At 46.6% G+C, this 15,943-nt stretch overlaps 1 protein-coding gene across 1 annotated transcript in view; it reads left to right on the top strand.

Annotated features, from left to right (window-relative positions):
- LOC146859575 (uncharacterized) overlaps nucleotides 1-15,632 on the top strand; it is a 150,706-nt gene extending 135,074 nt beyond the window's left edge. Inside the window, exon 3 of the mRNA XM_085646509.1 lies at nucleotides 10,243-15,632. Within this exon, the coding sequence (XP_085502635.1) occupies nucleotides 11,187-12,338 (1,152 nt within the window). The 5' untranslated portion in view covers nucleotides 10,243-11,186 and the 3' untranslated portion in view covers nucleotides 12,339-15,632. The remainder of the gene's footprint in view (nucleotides 1-10,242) is intronic.
- Nucleotides 15,633-15,943: the final 311 nt, after the last annotated feature.

The raw sequence follows: 15,943 nt of genomic DNA, 5'->3' as shown, positions 1-15,943 counted from the left end.
CACCCTACACTCATGTGAGAAGTTGGCCTGGTATATGCTGTCCACTAGTTATAGTGGGCACCTTGCACCAGTCCAAACAACCCCTTATTGATGATAGGTTTAAAGACAACCTTTATTGAAAGCTATCCTAGTTGTAGCTGTGGAGAGCAGCCTTTAGGCTAAGTCTTGAAGGAATGTAAAGCAGCTTGGTTTACCAGATCAGTACCTCCTGAGTAATCAAATGAATGGAGAACCACACAAGTGTTTATAAAATATATGTATGTATTACTTAGCACACTCTACTAATATCTATATGAGATTAGAGCACAAAGCAAGAAATAGTTAATCAATAGAACGACAGTAAATAGCCCAACACACAGCGGACTCCAGGGTGAGACCGAACCATATACTAAAAAAATTGTATAACAACAACACCTTCAATTGACACAGTGCCTAAAGCACGTAGAATCGCTGGGACCCCAAGGAACCACCCAAAGGAATGACACAGGGAGCCCACTGAGGACAGGTGCAGTGTGGGAACACAGACGCGTGCTCCGTACAACTCTATGAGAAAGTCGTGGTTGGAAAATTACAGTTTAAGGACACTTAGGAGAAGACTTCAAGCAAACCCTTTGGAACATAGAAGGTTCTAAGGCCAGCACCCTTGAGAGTACCGAGATACCCGTGTTACCTATCCCAGAGGAGCCGGGTGCATAGGGGTCAAGTGATGTCGGGAACCTTCGTCGTTTTCGATGGCGTGATGTGGAAAAGTGTCCGGTGGAATCCAATCCTGTATCCGAGGTGAAAAGAACCTGAAAGTAGAGGGGACAGAGTCTGGGTCTCTTCAAAGTGATCAGGGGCACGATAGACGGATGCCCACCGATGTCGGGTGCATCAGGTGAGAAGATGCAATGCTTGACTCTGCAGCCATGGGGACCAGGACACGACGACCAAAGTCCAGAGGTGAGCTGTCCCACGAAGGATGTTGAGTGCTGAGGGGGTCAGTGTCCGGATTGAACACCGACAAGCCTTGGAAACTGCAACCCAAGCCGGCAGAGGAAATACGCTTCGGTGAGGACCAGCAAGGTCCTGGGGACTCTCCAAGCTATGGAGAGTCAGGGCACGTCTAGAGCAACTAGGGAAGCCCAAGTAAAGTCAAAGTTACCTTCACAGGGACCCACAGGCCAACGGACCAGGGATCGTGAAGGGACCTCAAGCTGCATCACGAAATACTAGCCCACGGAACACTCGTGGAGTGTAGGCCGGGAACCTTCGGTGGAAATACTGCACAGGGTCAGGACTACAAGCAGCCCAAGTAGCCCAAAGCACAGCCCAGAGCGACCCTTGACCTTGTTGATAGGTCGCTTCCCCACCACACAGCTCCGCCTGTGTGTCCTGACCCTGCCCGAGCTGGCACTGCTGTAGAAGTCGAGGCCCTCCTCCACCCGCAGGCTACCACCTGTGCCTCATCCCTGGTGGCCAGTGTAGGCCTTAGGTTTGTATCACTGTCGCTGTCTGTCTTTCCCTGTACTGCCCATACTGTCTTCTTGTGTCTGTGACCGCTGTTGCCTGTCTCCCCCCGTGCATGCATTCTTATCTGTGCCAGTTTTTCTTGCCTTCTGTTCCCCTCATTGCCCCTTCATTCTGTGCCCTCTTTTGCCTTCTGTTCCCCCTCGCTGCCCCTGATTTGTGCCCGTTGTTCTTGCCTTCTGTTCCCCTCGTTGCCCCTTCATTCTGTGCCCTCTTTTGCCTTCTGTTCCCCCTCGCTGCCCCTGATTTGTGCCCGTTTTCTTGCCTTCTGTTCCCCTCGTTGCCCCTTCATTCTGGGCCCTGTTTTGCCTTCTGTTCCCCCTCGCTGCCCCTGATTGTGCCTGGTTGTGTTTGGTGCCCTCGTCCACCTGTTCCCGCTGCTGCGTCCACTGCGACCCCACCCCCTTAATGCCCATTGGCTGCCCTGCCTCCCAGCTGCTCCACCCTCCCACATCCCAATTTATGGCGGCCGCTGCGCGGTGAGGAGAGCGACCCTTGACCTTTTGGTAGGTCGCTTCCCCACCCTACAGCTCCGCCTGTGTGTTCTGACCCTGCCCCAGCTGCCGCTGCTGTAGAAGTTGAGGCCCTCCTCCACCCGCAGGCTACCACCTGTGCCTCCTCCCTGGTGGCCACTGGTAGGCCTTAGGTTTGTATCACTGTCGCTGTCTGTCTGTCTTTCCCTGTACTGCCCATACTGTCTTCTGGTGTCTGTGACCGCTGTTGCCTGTCTCCCCCTGTGCCTGCATTCTTATCTGTGTCCGTTTTTCTTGCCTTCTTTCCCCCTCGTTGCCCCTTCATTCTGTGCTCTCTTTTGCCTTCTGTTCCCCCTCGCTGCCCCTGATTTGTGCCCGTTTTCTTGCCTTCTGTTCCCCTCATTGCCCCTTCATTCTGTGCCCTCTTTTGCCTTCCGTTCCCCCTCGCTGCCCCTGATTGTGCCTGGTTGCCTTCGGTGCCCTCGCCGCTCCCGTTCCCGCCGCTGCGTCCCCTGTGGCCCACCCCCTCACTGCCCATTCGCAGCCCCTGCCTCCCAGCTGCTCCTCCCTCCCACATCCCCATATATGGCGGATGGTGCGTGGCCGCGAAGCGGGCACGCCGCTGGCGTGCCGAAGGCGCACCTAAGGCAAGCCTGTCTGCGCCCGTCTGTGTCCGGACCACGCCCAGCACCAGAACCCCTGGTCCCTGCACCCGCCACGACGACCACCACTGCTACAATGGCAGCAGACCACGCTTTCAACCCCGGACGGATCCATACCTGCTTCAAGGCTGCCCCGAAACGCATACACAGTCCCTTCAACTGGCGGAACTGCAGCTACACCATCCTCAGAGCCGCCGAACAACCCGCGAAGAAAGACCTCAACCACCTCCGATGCATCCTACTGAACACCCGCTCCGCACGCAAACACGCCGTTGAGCTCTGGGACCTGCTCAACACATCATCCTCGGACGTTGCCTTCCTGACAGAGACCTGGATGAACGACTCCTCCGCACCCGACATCGCCATAACGATCCCAGACGGCTACAAACTCACCCGCAGAGACCGCACCAATGGAGTCGGAGGAGGAATCGCCATCGTCCACAAGAACAGCATCAGGGTCTCGACCAGCACCGACGATACTCTCAGCACCGCCGAACACATGCATTTCCAGATCAGCACAGACCCCAACTCCCCCCTCAGAGGCACCCTCGTCTACAGACCCCTCAGACCCCGACCCCAGTTCAGCGACTCCATCGCCGACTTCATCAGCACGCACACGCACACTCTGACCTCCACCGACTACATCCTCCTCGGAGACCTGAACTTTCACCTTGAGAACAACAACGACAGCAGCTCGACAACCCTGATCGATAACCTCGCCAACCTCGGACGAAGGCATCTCGTCACAACGCCTACCCACTCCGCCGGCCATACACTTAACCCCATCTTCTCCGCAAGCCCCCACGTCTCCTTCAGCCACACCACCGAACTCCTCTGGACCGACCACCGCTGCATCCACTTCTCCTTCCAGAAACCCACCACACACCACCGCACCAAACAGATCCCTCGCTGCTGCTGGAGAAAAATCACCGAAGACCAACTACACTCAAACCTCGCTCTCAGACCACCCACCGAACCCTCCAACACCGACGACGCTGCCCACAGCCCCAGACGCTGGATCCACGACTGCGCCAACAGCCTCACCACGCTGAAGAAACCCCCCCAAAGAGACACCAGAACTCCTAGCCTCCAAGCGAGCCTGCCGGAAACTAGAGAAGAAATGGCACAGTGAACAGTCTCCGGACAGCCACGCAGCCCACAAGCACGCCACCCGTAACCACCATAGCCTCATCAGGACTGCCAAGAGGACCTACTTCAAAGACCGCCTCGACAACAACGCACACAATAGCAAGGAGCTCTTCAACATTGTGAAGGAACTCTCCAACCCCAGCTCCAACACCGACATCCCGCCGTCGCAAGCCCTATGTGACTCCCTCGCCACTTTTTTCCACCGGAGGATAGCAGACATCCACGACAGCTTCAACTCCCAGACAGCCCCAACAGACAGCAACACAACAGACTCTCCGCACACCATCGACCACGACCCCCTGCTAGCCTGGACCAGCGTGAGCATCGATGACACCACCAAGACCACATCTTCAACAAAGCAAGCAGCTCCATCGCACCCCACCTGCGCAACGTTATCAATCTCTCCCTCGAGACCGCGACCTTCCCAGAGAGCTGGAAACACGCCGAGATCAACTCCCTACTCAAAAAACCCAAGGCAGACCCAAGAGACCTCAAGAACTTCCGACCCATCCCTCTGCTCGCGTTCCCGGCCCAGGTCATCGAGAAGATAGTCAACAGACAGCTAACCCGATACCTCGAAGAAAACAGAATCCTGGACCCTTCCCAGTCAGGGTTCCGCAGCAACCACAGCACCGAGACCGCCCTCATCGCCGCCACCGACGACATCAAGACCCTGCTGGACAATGGTGAGACCACAGCCCTCATCCTCCTGGACCTCTCAGACCTCTCGACACCGTCTGCCACCGCACACTACGCTCACGCCTCCATGCCGTAGGGATGCGAGACAAAGCCCTGGAATGGGCCACCTCCTTCCTCTCCGGTAGAACCCAGAGCGTCCACCTCCCCCATTCCGATCCGAAGCCTCCAAGATCATCTGCGGCGTATCCCAGGGATCCTCCCTCAGCCCGACACTGTTCAACATTTACATGGCCCTGCTCGCACACGTTGCCCGATAGCATGACCTCAACATAATCTTCTTCGCCGACGACACTCAACTGATCCTCTCCCTCACCAAGGACCCCATCACCGCCAAAGCCAACCTCCACAAAGGAATGAAGGCTGTCGCCAACTGGATGAAGATCAGCCGACTGAAGCTGAACACAGACAAGACGAAGGTCCTCATCCTCTACTCCAAACCTTCAGCCTGGGACGACTCCTGGTGTCCGACGGCACTGGGGGCAGCCGCGACACCCACCGACCACACACGCAACCTGGGAATCATTCTCGACTCAACGTTCTCCATGACCAAGCATGTCAACGCCGTCTCCTCCTCCTGCTTCAACACCCTCCGCATGCTCCGCAAGATCTACAGGTGGATCCCGACAGATACAAGAAGAACAGTCACACAGGCCCTCGTCAGCTCTACTACGGAAACGCCCTCTATGCGGGAGCCCCGACCAAGCTCATCAAACGACTGCAACGCATCCAAAACGCCTCGGCACGACTGATCCTCGACGTACCACGCCACGGCCACATCACCCCCCACCTGAGAAACCTGCACTGGCTGCCCGTCAACAAGAGGATATCCTTCAAGCTCCTCATCCACGCACACAAGGCCCTCCACAAGACCGGCCCAGCATACCTCAACAGACGACTTTCCTTCTACATCCCCAACCGCCAGCTCTGCCGACCTCGCACTCGCCATAGCCCCACGTATCCGAAGAACAACCACCGGTGGGAGATCCTTCTTCCACCTCGCCGCCAAGACCTGGAACACCCTCCCACTGAGCCTACGACAGACCCAAGACCTGCTGACCTTCAGGAGGCTACTCAAGACCTGGCTGTTCGATCAGTAGCGCCCCCCCCCCCTCCCAGTGCTTCGAGACCCTCACAGGTATGTAGTGCTCTTTACAAATGTCTGATTGATTGATTGAGCCTCATGGATCGCTGAAAAGCATATGCTGATGCAGAAGTACACGGTGCACTGGGGTTGGGGTTGCACGGTCCCCTCGAGGGATACTGGTCTCAGAACTGCTGAGAGAGCAGACCAACCTCAGAGACCTCGGGAACCCACCTCCTGTGTTGCAGAAATGTTCAGAGTCCTCAGGAGCTTGGAAGATGCAAACCGGTCTGATGCGTTTAGGTGCCTGCCTTGCAGGGGAGTATCTCCTTTACTCCAATGGAGATTCTTCAGTCGTCCAGCGTCGTGCAGATTGTCTAAGTACTTGGTTTCTGTAGCAGAGTTTAGTCCAGGTAAAATCTAAAGTCCTGTAGTCTGGATTCCTACTTTATACCCAAGAAAGGGGTGGGACAAACTCTGGGGACCCACCTATGGGAGGGTCAGGACAGAGGGGTGGCTACACCCATGTCCTTTGTCCAGTTTCATGCCATAGCAGGAGAACATGGCTCCTGCAACCGGTTTGAGCTGGACTATGCACAGGGACACCAAATGTGCCCCCAGTGCAGACTTCAAAGCACTCTTGGAGTGCATCTACATAGCTCCAATACACTAAAGCCTTACATTGTGCGTTCAAGGACCCGAAGTTCTCACTTTTGGAGTCCGTTGTTTCATTTGTTATATTCACATTACAGTCTGTTTTCTCAATTTTTTTTTCCTTCATAGGATTGTACGATTAGTTCAGTTGTTCTACATTGCACGTTTGCTATGGGTTTTAGTCCGTTTAGCACATTTATGCGTAAATCAGAATATTTTTGCATTTGTTAACCATTTCTTTCCTAGTGTTTAGTCATGGGTTCACACCCATATTATCCAGTTAAGATTCTATGGGTCCTGACCCATATACTGTCATGACATTGACTAACTTGCTCTTTGTTATAGTCATTTGTTCCCTTGTCCTTCTTTTCTCTTTGTAGAAGGTAGGATGGGTTGTGCCTATCCGTTGTTTTTCCTGTTGTTTTTCCATCTTTCTTGTTCTCTTGAACTTCTATCAGTTTTCTTTTCTTATCTTCTTGTTGTTTCTTCTCTTCATTCTTTTCTTTACTTTGGTATGTTCAATTCTCTCTCGACCTCCACTTCTCCTCTTTCGTTTTCTTTTCATTTTGCTTTTCCGTATAAGAAAGGGGGATATGTTATTCACAGTACTTCGATCCCCTTACACTTGCAGTACACACTGATCTCCTAACACTCTGTTATATCCTGATTTTAGTAAATGCAGTGCTATTTACCACCAATGGAATGTTACTTTGATGATGCTGTTTAGAATATTATGATTCAGTCTGAGAAGACACAGTTGAGTGGGCTGAGCAGCTTGTTGGCTGCTCCTGGTGGGGTCTCTTTATCATCTTGTAACTATCCTGAATAAAACTTCTCTGAACTACTACTACCTGCGTGACTTGATCACTACACACTCCAAATATACACCTTACACTAACAATATACACTGCTCTCCTTTCACTAACAATGCATATCGCACACCTTACACTCACAATGCACACTGCTCGCCTTACACTCAAAATACACACTGCCTTCCTTACACTCACAATAAATACTGCCTTCTTTACACTCAAAATACACACTACTCTCCTTTCAATAGCAATATACACTGCTTTCCTTACACTAACAGTACACACCACTTCACTTACACTCAAAATACACACTGTCTTCTTACACTCATAATACACACCTCTCTCCTTACACTAATGATTCACTTACACTCACAATACACACCGCTAGCTTTATACTCACAATACACACCACTTCCTAACAATAACAATACACACTGATCTCCTTACACTCACAATACACACTGCTCTCCTTACACTAACAATACACAGTGCTTCCCTTACACTTGACAATGCACACCGGTCTCCTTACACTCACAATAAAAACAGCTTGCCTTATACTCACAATACACACTGCTCGCCTTACACTCTGAGTACACAGTGGTCTCCTTACTCACAATACACTCTGCTCTACTTACACTGACAATACACACTACTCAACTTACAATCACAATACACACTGCTCGCCTTATACTCACAATACACACTGCTCTCCTTACACTCACAATACACACTGCTCTCCTTACACTCACTATACACATTGACTTCCTTACACTCACCACACAAACCGTTCACCCAACACGGATAGCTTATGACACTGACCCTGGACCCACAATACACACCATCTATTCTGCAATCAGAATAATCACTGCACTTCTTGCACTTACCGTACACACTCCTCTCTCATTTGCACCCACACACTTCTCACCATGCACTCACACACCTCTCACCATGCACTCACACACCTCTCACCTTACATCCAACTGAGATGTAAAGAGTGAGGCAGACTGCAAGTGTGTCCCTGGTACTACCATGCAGGTCGTGTGTCCCAAATCTTGGAAGAAGGGTTTTTGGTTTTCAGTTAAAACTGATTATAGACAATAAATAAAATATTTGCTTTTCAGTAGAAAGCAGAACCCACTGGATTTTGCCCCTTATTTCTCATCATAGGTGTTCATGAAAGAAGGAGAAAGAGTGGCCCCTCACCCTCCCATCTCACCTAAGTTTTGCTGACCTTGCCCTGAGTACATCCTCGGTTTCACTAGGATAGGTGAGGACAGTGCCTACTGTCCTCACCTATCCTAATATTATTGTAAAGTATAAAACGGTGAAACGTCTGCATTCTTGTCTAAGAATTAAGAGAATCAAATTTGTTGTAATAAACTTCTTGGATTTTCTTAATTGTAATAAATATAGGCTGTATCCTTCAGTAGTGCAATCTTGTGTTTATATCATCAAGGTGACGGCTGTGCACAGCAGAGAGCCCTGAGTATAATGTGGCCACACCAGTCTGCAACACATAGGTAGGGACAGCGCCAGGTGGCAGCCAAAACAAGGCTTGACATTTGGCAGTATCACGCGTACAAAACCCTTTAACCTCGTTTAATGGACACATATTGAGAGGTGCTCAATAACAATGCACTGCCCAGAATACAAAGGTAAAGTGCCTTGTGCAAGTGTCACAAATGCCTGGCAGGATCACAATCCGTGCACTGCTTTAAACTAAACAAATCTGTATATCAAACAAGCAGCGCCTCTACTATGGATTAGTACTCTCAATAGTTTGTCCACATGATATTTATGCAAATCTACACAATTTTATTTTATCCTGCATCTTTTTCATTCTTTATACAACAATGCTAGACTTCATTGCTTTCACATCAATACTCCTCGACATGAAGTACTAATGCTTAATTTTTATTTAAAAAAATCATATGAACACTAGGGGTGGGCGGAACTCGATGAATTTCAATCCACAGAATTACGTGAAGTTAATTGAAAACTGCAGAGTTCTGCCAATAGGTGCAAAAAAGTCATGCCCTGCTGCGATTTAGCACTGGGTGGTGCATTCTGTGTTGAAAAATCAGCACAAACTGCACCACATCGTGCGTAAGAGCGCGCGTCCATTCGAGTTGATTTTGCCGTCACTCGAGTAGAAAACATACTCTAGAAGCAGCCGTCTAACCCCAAGCACTCCTGGGATCGCTTGTGTTGGAAAATCATGCCAGCAGGCTTCCTAGCAAACAGAAATTGTACTGGAGGATGCCAAATCTTGCTTGCGCTCACCAGCTCGCTTGCTGGAGGCTCGTGTTACTCCCGTTGTCATTGCAATGCTCGGAAACAAATGATCACACGGCGATTGGCGCAACTTTGTCAGTACTCTGTGTTAAAAAAGTAACGCAGAGTTGCAAATTCCTCCAATTCCACAAGTGGAATAAAAAATTCCGGCTGGGTCTAATGAACACATCCTATTGTTATGATGCAATTAAAAAATTAAGGGTAACTCGTGAAATAAATGAGACACTCTATCAACATTTTGTGATTTTTAGCGTGCTCACGCAGAAATCTGACGTGTACTGAACTTGTATGTCTACAGAGTTCTCCTCAGGATTGGGAACTGGTGATGCAGATTTTGTGACTACTTTTCTGGATGGACACCAGTTCATCAGGGGAAGTAAAGGGGCCACTCTCGATTTGTCTCTGGGAAATAAATGCTGTAGAATATTTTGAGTATTTTGCAACCCATGTTCTGTTGGAATATAATAGAGAGTCACGAAAAAAGGTCACTTACTGCTTTCATATACTACAGTTGGCTTTTTTTTAATCATGTTTACACACCGAGGAAGGAGACTTATTAGTGAAAATATATTAATTAGCGTCCTCCTGTTAAGCGGAGAAAGTTTTTTGGGTGACAGAGTATGCAGGGACAGCTGACTATATATACTGAGAGAGAGATCACGTGCCAAGAAACAGATTTGTTTATAATTACACAACCCACCTCATCTTTGACATGCACTACATGGAGCACATCATATGGATATTTCACTACCTAGTTACATGTTTGTTTGCTTGAAAGATCTAATGTTTTAAAATGACATGCTTTAGATTTTATTTAAAGATATTGTCACATTTACCTCATTTTATACTTCACACTGTAGACAGTCTAAATGATTTTAAATGTATTTTTTTAATCTCTTTTCACACAGCTAAAGGTGCACCCATGAAGAATGAAGAAATTAAAAAATAAAATATTATCTCCAATAAGACTTCTAATAAATGTCTTCAGTGTTGGGAGCTAGAAGAATCCAGTAAGAGATGGAAATGCACACATGAACAGATACATCACTTCCGAGAAATATCGATGAAGCGGATCTCAGAATCTGAGCGGAGTGCACAGTGAATACAATGCATTGATTGCACCAACAAATGTAAAAAGTGTACAAAATCCAATTGTTCTGGAACGCGCACAGTAATTATACATTTTTATAGATAAACTCTTGCCTTGGTGTTGGAACATAGCAAATCCATTGTAAGTCAGTCCACAGCAGCCAGAAAAAGAGTTCAACGGTAAAGCCAATGCTAATGTTGAACTAGACAACTGAAAATTGAAAAAATGATCAGTGACCATTTAGTGCTAATGTTAAATTGGTAAACTTGTGAGAAAAATACCATATCAATGCAGTAACATGGAAATATCTTTCAAATTTGATTAAATGTGATGGCTCGTTGGTGAAGAAATCCATTCCAGTATATACAGAAAGCATTCCTACCTTACAACCATGCTCTCAAATGTCCACTATCATACCTAAATCGGGAACCTGGCAAACTGAAGGTTTGAAGTGCTCTGAAAACCCATGTCATCTGCACTGTCTGTTGATGCTGTTGGGTATCTAAAAGTACTTAATGTACGTTGCTTCTTTAATTTGACCCTTTGTGCTTCGGTGCTATAAAGGTCAGTACAGAAATATAAAAACTGGATATTCTAATGCCACAAGAAATTTCTTACATTTACAGTGTGTAGTAATCACTTCAGTTAATTTTCACACTCAGGAACCCATCACAAAACATTAGAAAATCCATGTGCAGTGAATGTGGGATGAGTTTTAGTAACTTACATAGGTAATAAATCAAGCATAGTGAATATGAGACGATGTTTAAACAATCATTGAACCCAAAGCACATTTGGTTAGTGCAAACGAAAAAAAAACTGAACACATGCAGTGAATGTGGTATGACCTGTAATGGACCATCTCATCTAAAGATTCATCAGCAAACGCACAGAGTAGAAAAAACACACATATGTAAGGACTGTGGGAAGCATTTCAGTCGCTCTTCAGGTCTTAGACTCCATCAACGGACACACTCAGGAATAAAACCACACATATGTCCTGAATGCGGTAAGAGTTTCAGATACCCCTGTAACATTAAGGCCCATCAGAGGACACACACTGGGGAAAAACCATACACGTGCTGTGAATGTGGAAAGAGTTTCAGTACCTCATCAATACTTACCACCCATCAACTCAGACACACAGGTGTAATGCCATACAAGTGCAGTGAATGTGAGATGAGCTTTAATCGGTTAGGAAACCTAAAGAGGCATCAACAAATGCACACAGGAGACAAACCACATATATGTAGTGAATGTGGGAAGAGCTTTATTCACTTATCACAGCTAATAATTCATCAGCGAACACATACAGGAGAAAAACCATATGTGTGCATTGAGTGTGGTAAAGGGTTTAATCAGTCATCCCACCTAAATCGCCATTACCGAACACACATTGGAGAAAAGCCACATACCTGCAGTGAATGTGGCAAGAGTTTCACTCACTTATCCAGCCTTAGCGATCATCGGTGGTTGCATATTGGAGAAAAGCAATACAAGTGTGAAGAATGTGATATGGGTTTTAATCGGTTGCTAAGTCTACAGCGCCATAAGCGATCACATAGAGGAGTAAAACCATACACATGCAGTGAATGTGGTAGGGGTTTTAATCGGTCAGAACACTTACAGCGCCACCACTATATACACACTGGAGAAAAACCATACACATGTAGTGAATGTGGAAAGAGCTTTACTCAGTTAACAAACCTTAGATGTCATAGTCGAGGACACACTGGAGAAAAACCATACACATGCAGTGAATGTTGTATGAGGTTTAATCGGTTGATACACCTGCAGCGTCATTACCGAACACACACAGGAGAAAAACCATACAAATGCAATGAATGTGGGAAAAGCTTTATGCAATCATCAAACCTAAAGTACCATCTGCAAACACACAAGGCAAAACCATAAAAATATCATTATCCCTAAAAGGTCATTAGAAAACACACCCACATACACAGGATAAAACCCACACTATGAATGTGAAAAGAGTTGCAGTGATTTATCAAGCCTTTGAACCCATCAACACCCATACAGTAAAAAAACTTTAATTTTAAGTGATTGTGCCAGGGGTTTTCATCAGTTAGTTTGCCTACGGCACCAGTAGTGAACACTCACTGTAGAAAACGCATACACTCAGTGAATGTGGGAAAATATTTACTCTGTCTGTATTTATAACATTCCATAAGCAATCCCACAAAGGTGAAATATATTCATGTATGATATGTGGGATCCATTTCAGTGACTTAGAAGAGCTATGGAGTCATCAGAGAACACATGTCAATATCATACATGGAGTGAATGTGGGAAAGGTTTTAATCAGTTCTCAAACCTAAAGATCTATCTGCAAATGCACAAGACAAACCTTATGTGCAGTGAATATAAGAAGAATGTCTTTATTCATGGACTCGAAGGAGCCATCCAAGAAAATACAAGAGGAGGGAGAGTTTATGCAATGAATATGAGAAACGCGTCAACAGCCTGGTAATCATGGAAAGGCCATCAAACAAAACGCGAAGAGAGGAACTTGGGACCTTTATTAAATGTGTGAAACAGACCCAACTTTAAATCTCTAAGTAATAACGTGCAGTAAATGTGAGAGGAGCAAAGAGCCCTATCTCACACAGCGGAGAGACTGCAAGACTGAGAACTTTGCACTGGATATGGGTTAAAGGAACCAAAGCCAAAAGTGGCAGCCCTAATCCTGGGAGCAAATATTATATAACCTTTTTTTTAAAAAAAAATTTTTTTTTATTTGCAGTTTGTACAGTTAACATAAAGTTACATCATTGCGTCAGTGCAAGAGTTCATAGAAAATAATAATACCGTAATGAAACATCCTTTACCCATACAAAACCTAACATAATCAGGGTGAGAAGCCACATTTTCTTTGTTTAGAGCTTTTTAACAATCGTTACTCTTCGTGTTTCCCTCCTCCTCTCACATTCCGGCCCCCCTCCAGATTGAGATAGGAGCCCAGATACTTTCTCCAAAATCTCTTGATTTCTTTCCCTTCTGAGCATACAAAGAGATCTCAATATTATGCAAACCGAGTAATCTCGAGAGCCACATTTGGAATGAGGGAGCTGCTATATCCTTCCACCCAGCGGAAATTAAAATCCGAAGTACTGCGACGAAGATGAAAACCAAAGCTTCCTCCGCTTTCCCCAGTTTCAACATATCATCGCAACCTAATACCATAAGGGTAGGGGATATATCGATTGTTTGACCTGTCAACTCCTCCCAGAATTTTTCTATCTCCCTCTGAATACCGGCCAGAGACCCACAGTAAAAAAACATATGAAGCAGATCTGCCTGACCCTCCTTACATCTGGGGCAGCTATCATCCTCCCTTACCCCCCAGGCATATAACTTAGCTGGCGTGTGATATAAATTGAACAAGATTTTGTAATGCTGTGCCCTCAAGCTGGTGGAACGGAATATTTTCTTGCTCGATAGGAGGGCCAAATCCAGATCAACGTCGGGATTTCCCAGTTTTATAGCCAAAGCGGATTCGGTTTTTTCTATATCGTCTTGAATTTCTCTGTTGAGTAGACTATACATTTCCTTTATCTTATTACACCCTTTCACCAATAAATCTACAATAGGGAATTCCGCTAGTGATGTAATCCTCGGTCTTAATGCCTTCAGCCTACAGACTAATTTGACGTACAACAGCCAGTGTTTTGAGGGAATACCAACGCTATTCTGCAACTCATCAAACCCCAAAATCTCGTCTCCCCTCATTACATCCCCTAATGTCTTAATTCCTAGTTCTTCCCATACCTGCAGATTCCTATTGGCTGCCATTTGTGGGAATAAGCTAGAATTGTTTAAATGAAGGTATATATTTACCTTGGGGATTCCACAAAACTTTGATATTGCCCTCCAAACCCCCCATGCACCACCCAATACCTTGAAGCGGACTTTTCTATAGTATCTACGATCAACTTCACGCATTAAGAGACCAAGGGCTTTTCTCCCTACTAATAGCTCAAAAATTGAGGGGAGCACCTGAGTTTCTTGATTTTCTCGACTAGATTGTGGCTCTGACTGAAACAGAATGGACATATGCATCAGTAAACACGACCAATGATACAGCCTCAGATTTGGTAAGGCCAGACCACCCCTATCCCTAGGGAGAGACATAAGATTGGTAGATCGCCTTATCCTCCCGTACTGCCAGATAAACTTTATAAAGATAGATTCCAAGCTTTTAATCACTTTTTCTTCAATTAAGAGAGGTATGGCCCGGAACAGATAAAGAATTTTGGGGAACATCGTCATTTTCAATACATTGACCCTCCCTATCAACGATAGATGTAATACATTGATTCTTTTTAGGTCTGCATCTATAGATTTACTCAGGGGGCCAAAGTTCTCAGCTACTATTCTATCTATCGAGGCGTTAATTCTGACCCCCAGATAACTCGCTGAGTCCACAAATCTTGCATCCGTTTTGACAATATTCTTTGTGCATATTATTAATGTTTTAGATTCATTTAGTAGATATCCTGAATGTTTGCCAAAATCCTTTGCCATTTGTGTCAAAACCAAAGGTGCCTGCTGCGGATCTGGGGTGACTTCAGCCAGATCGTCCGCATACGCTAAAATCTTTGTTTCGTACCCCTTGCAAACCACAGGTCTGATTGTTGGACAACCCAGTATCTTTCGAATGAACGGATCAATGTACAGAGAGAAGAGGATTGGAGAGCAGGGGCAGCCCTGGCGCGTGCCTCTATTTATAGTAATTTTATCGTAGCTCTCGCCCATGACCACCACTCTTGCAACCGGGTTGACATACATTGCCCTAAGTGCTCTTATAAATTTCTCTCCAAATCCCCTCCCCTCTAGGATCCCCCAGAGAAAGCTCCAAACCACTCGGTCAAAAGCCTTCTCTGCATCGAGCAGGATCATGGCCATCCCGTCTCCCTCGATGGACTGGGCATCGAACAGGGCTATTGCTCTTCTAGTGTGGTCTGTAGTACCATGCCCAGCTACGAACCTATGTTGCCAAGGGGAGACAAGGCCGCCTATGATCCCGCTCAGCCTTTTAGCCCAGATTCTGGAATAGAGTTTGGTGTCCGCGTTAATCAACGAAATGGGGCGGTACGATCCCGGTTTCTCACTAGGTTTCCCCTTTTTATGGAAAACAACTATGTTTGTTTCCCTCCATGAGTCTGGGGCCACCCCTGTACATACTATGCCATTAAATAGATCTATAAGGAGCGGGGTAATCTCTGTCTCAAAGCATTTATATATCTCCAAAGGAATCCCATCAGGGCCCGCGGCCTTGCCCGTGGATAATTCCTGCAAGGCTGCTATAACCTCACCCTCGCAAATCTCCATCTCTAGCTTTTCCCTGACTATGTTATCAAGTCGAGGGCCATTCTCCATATATTCCTCACTTTGGAGACCTCCTGTATTTTCCTCGGTATAAAGGCCTTGATAGAAATTTTTAAAGACCCGCAGGATATCTTTGGCTTCTGTATATACTTTGTCATTTTCTTCCATCC

Source organism: Triturus cristatus, chromosome 3_1, assembly GCF_964204655.1.
Source record: "Triturus cristatus chromosome 3_1, aTriCri1.1, whole genome shotgun sequence".
NCBI classification, from domain to species: Eukaryota; Metazoa; Chordata; class Amphibia; order Caudata; family Salamandridae; genus Triturus; species Triturus cristatus.
This window is presented reverse-complemented; position numbering and strand designations above follow the sequence as displayed.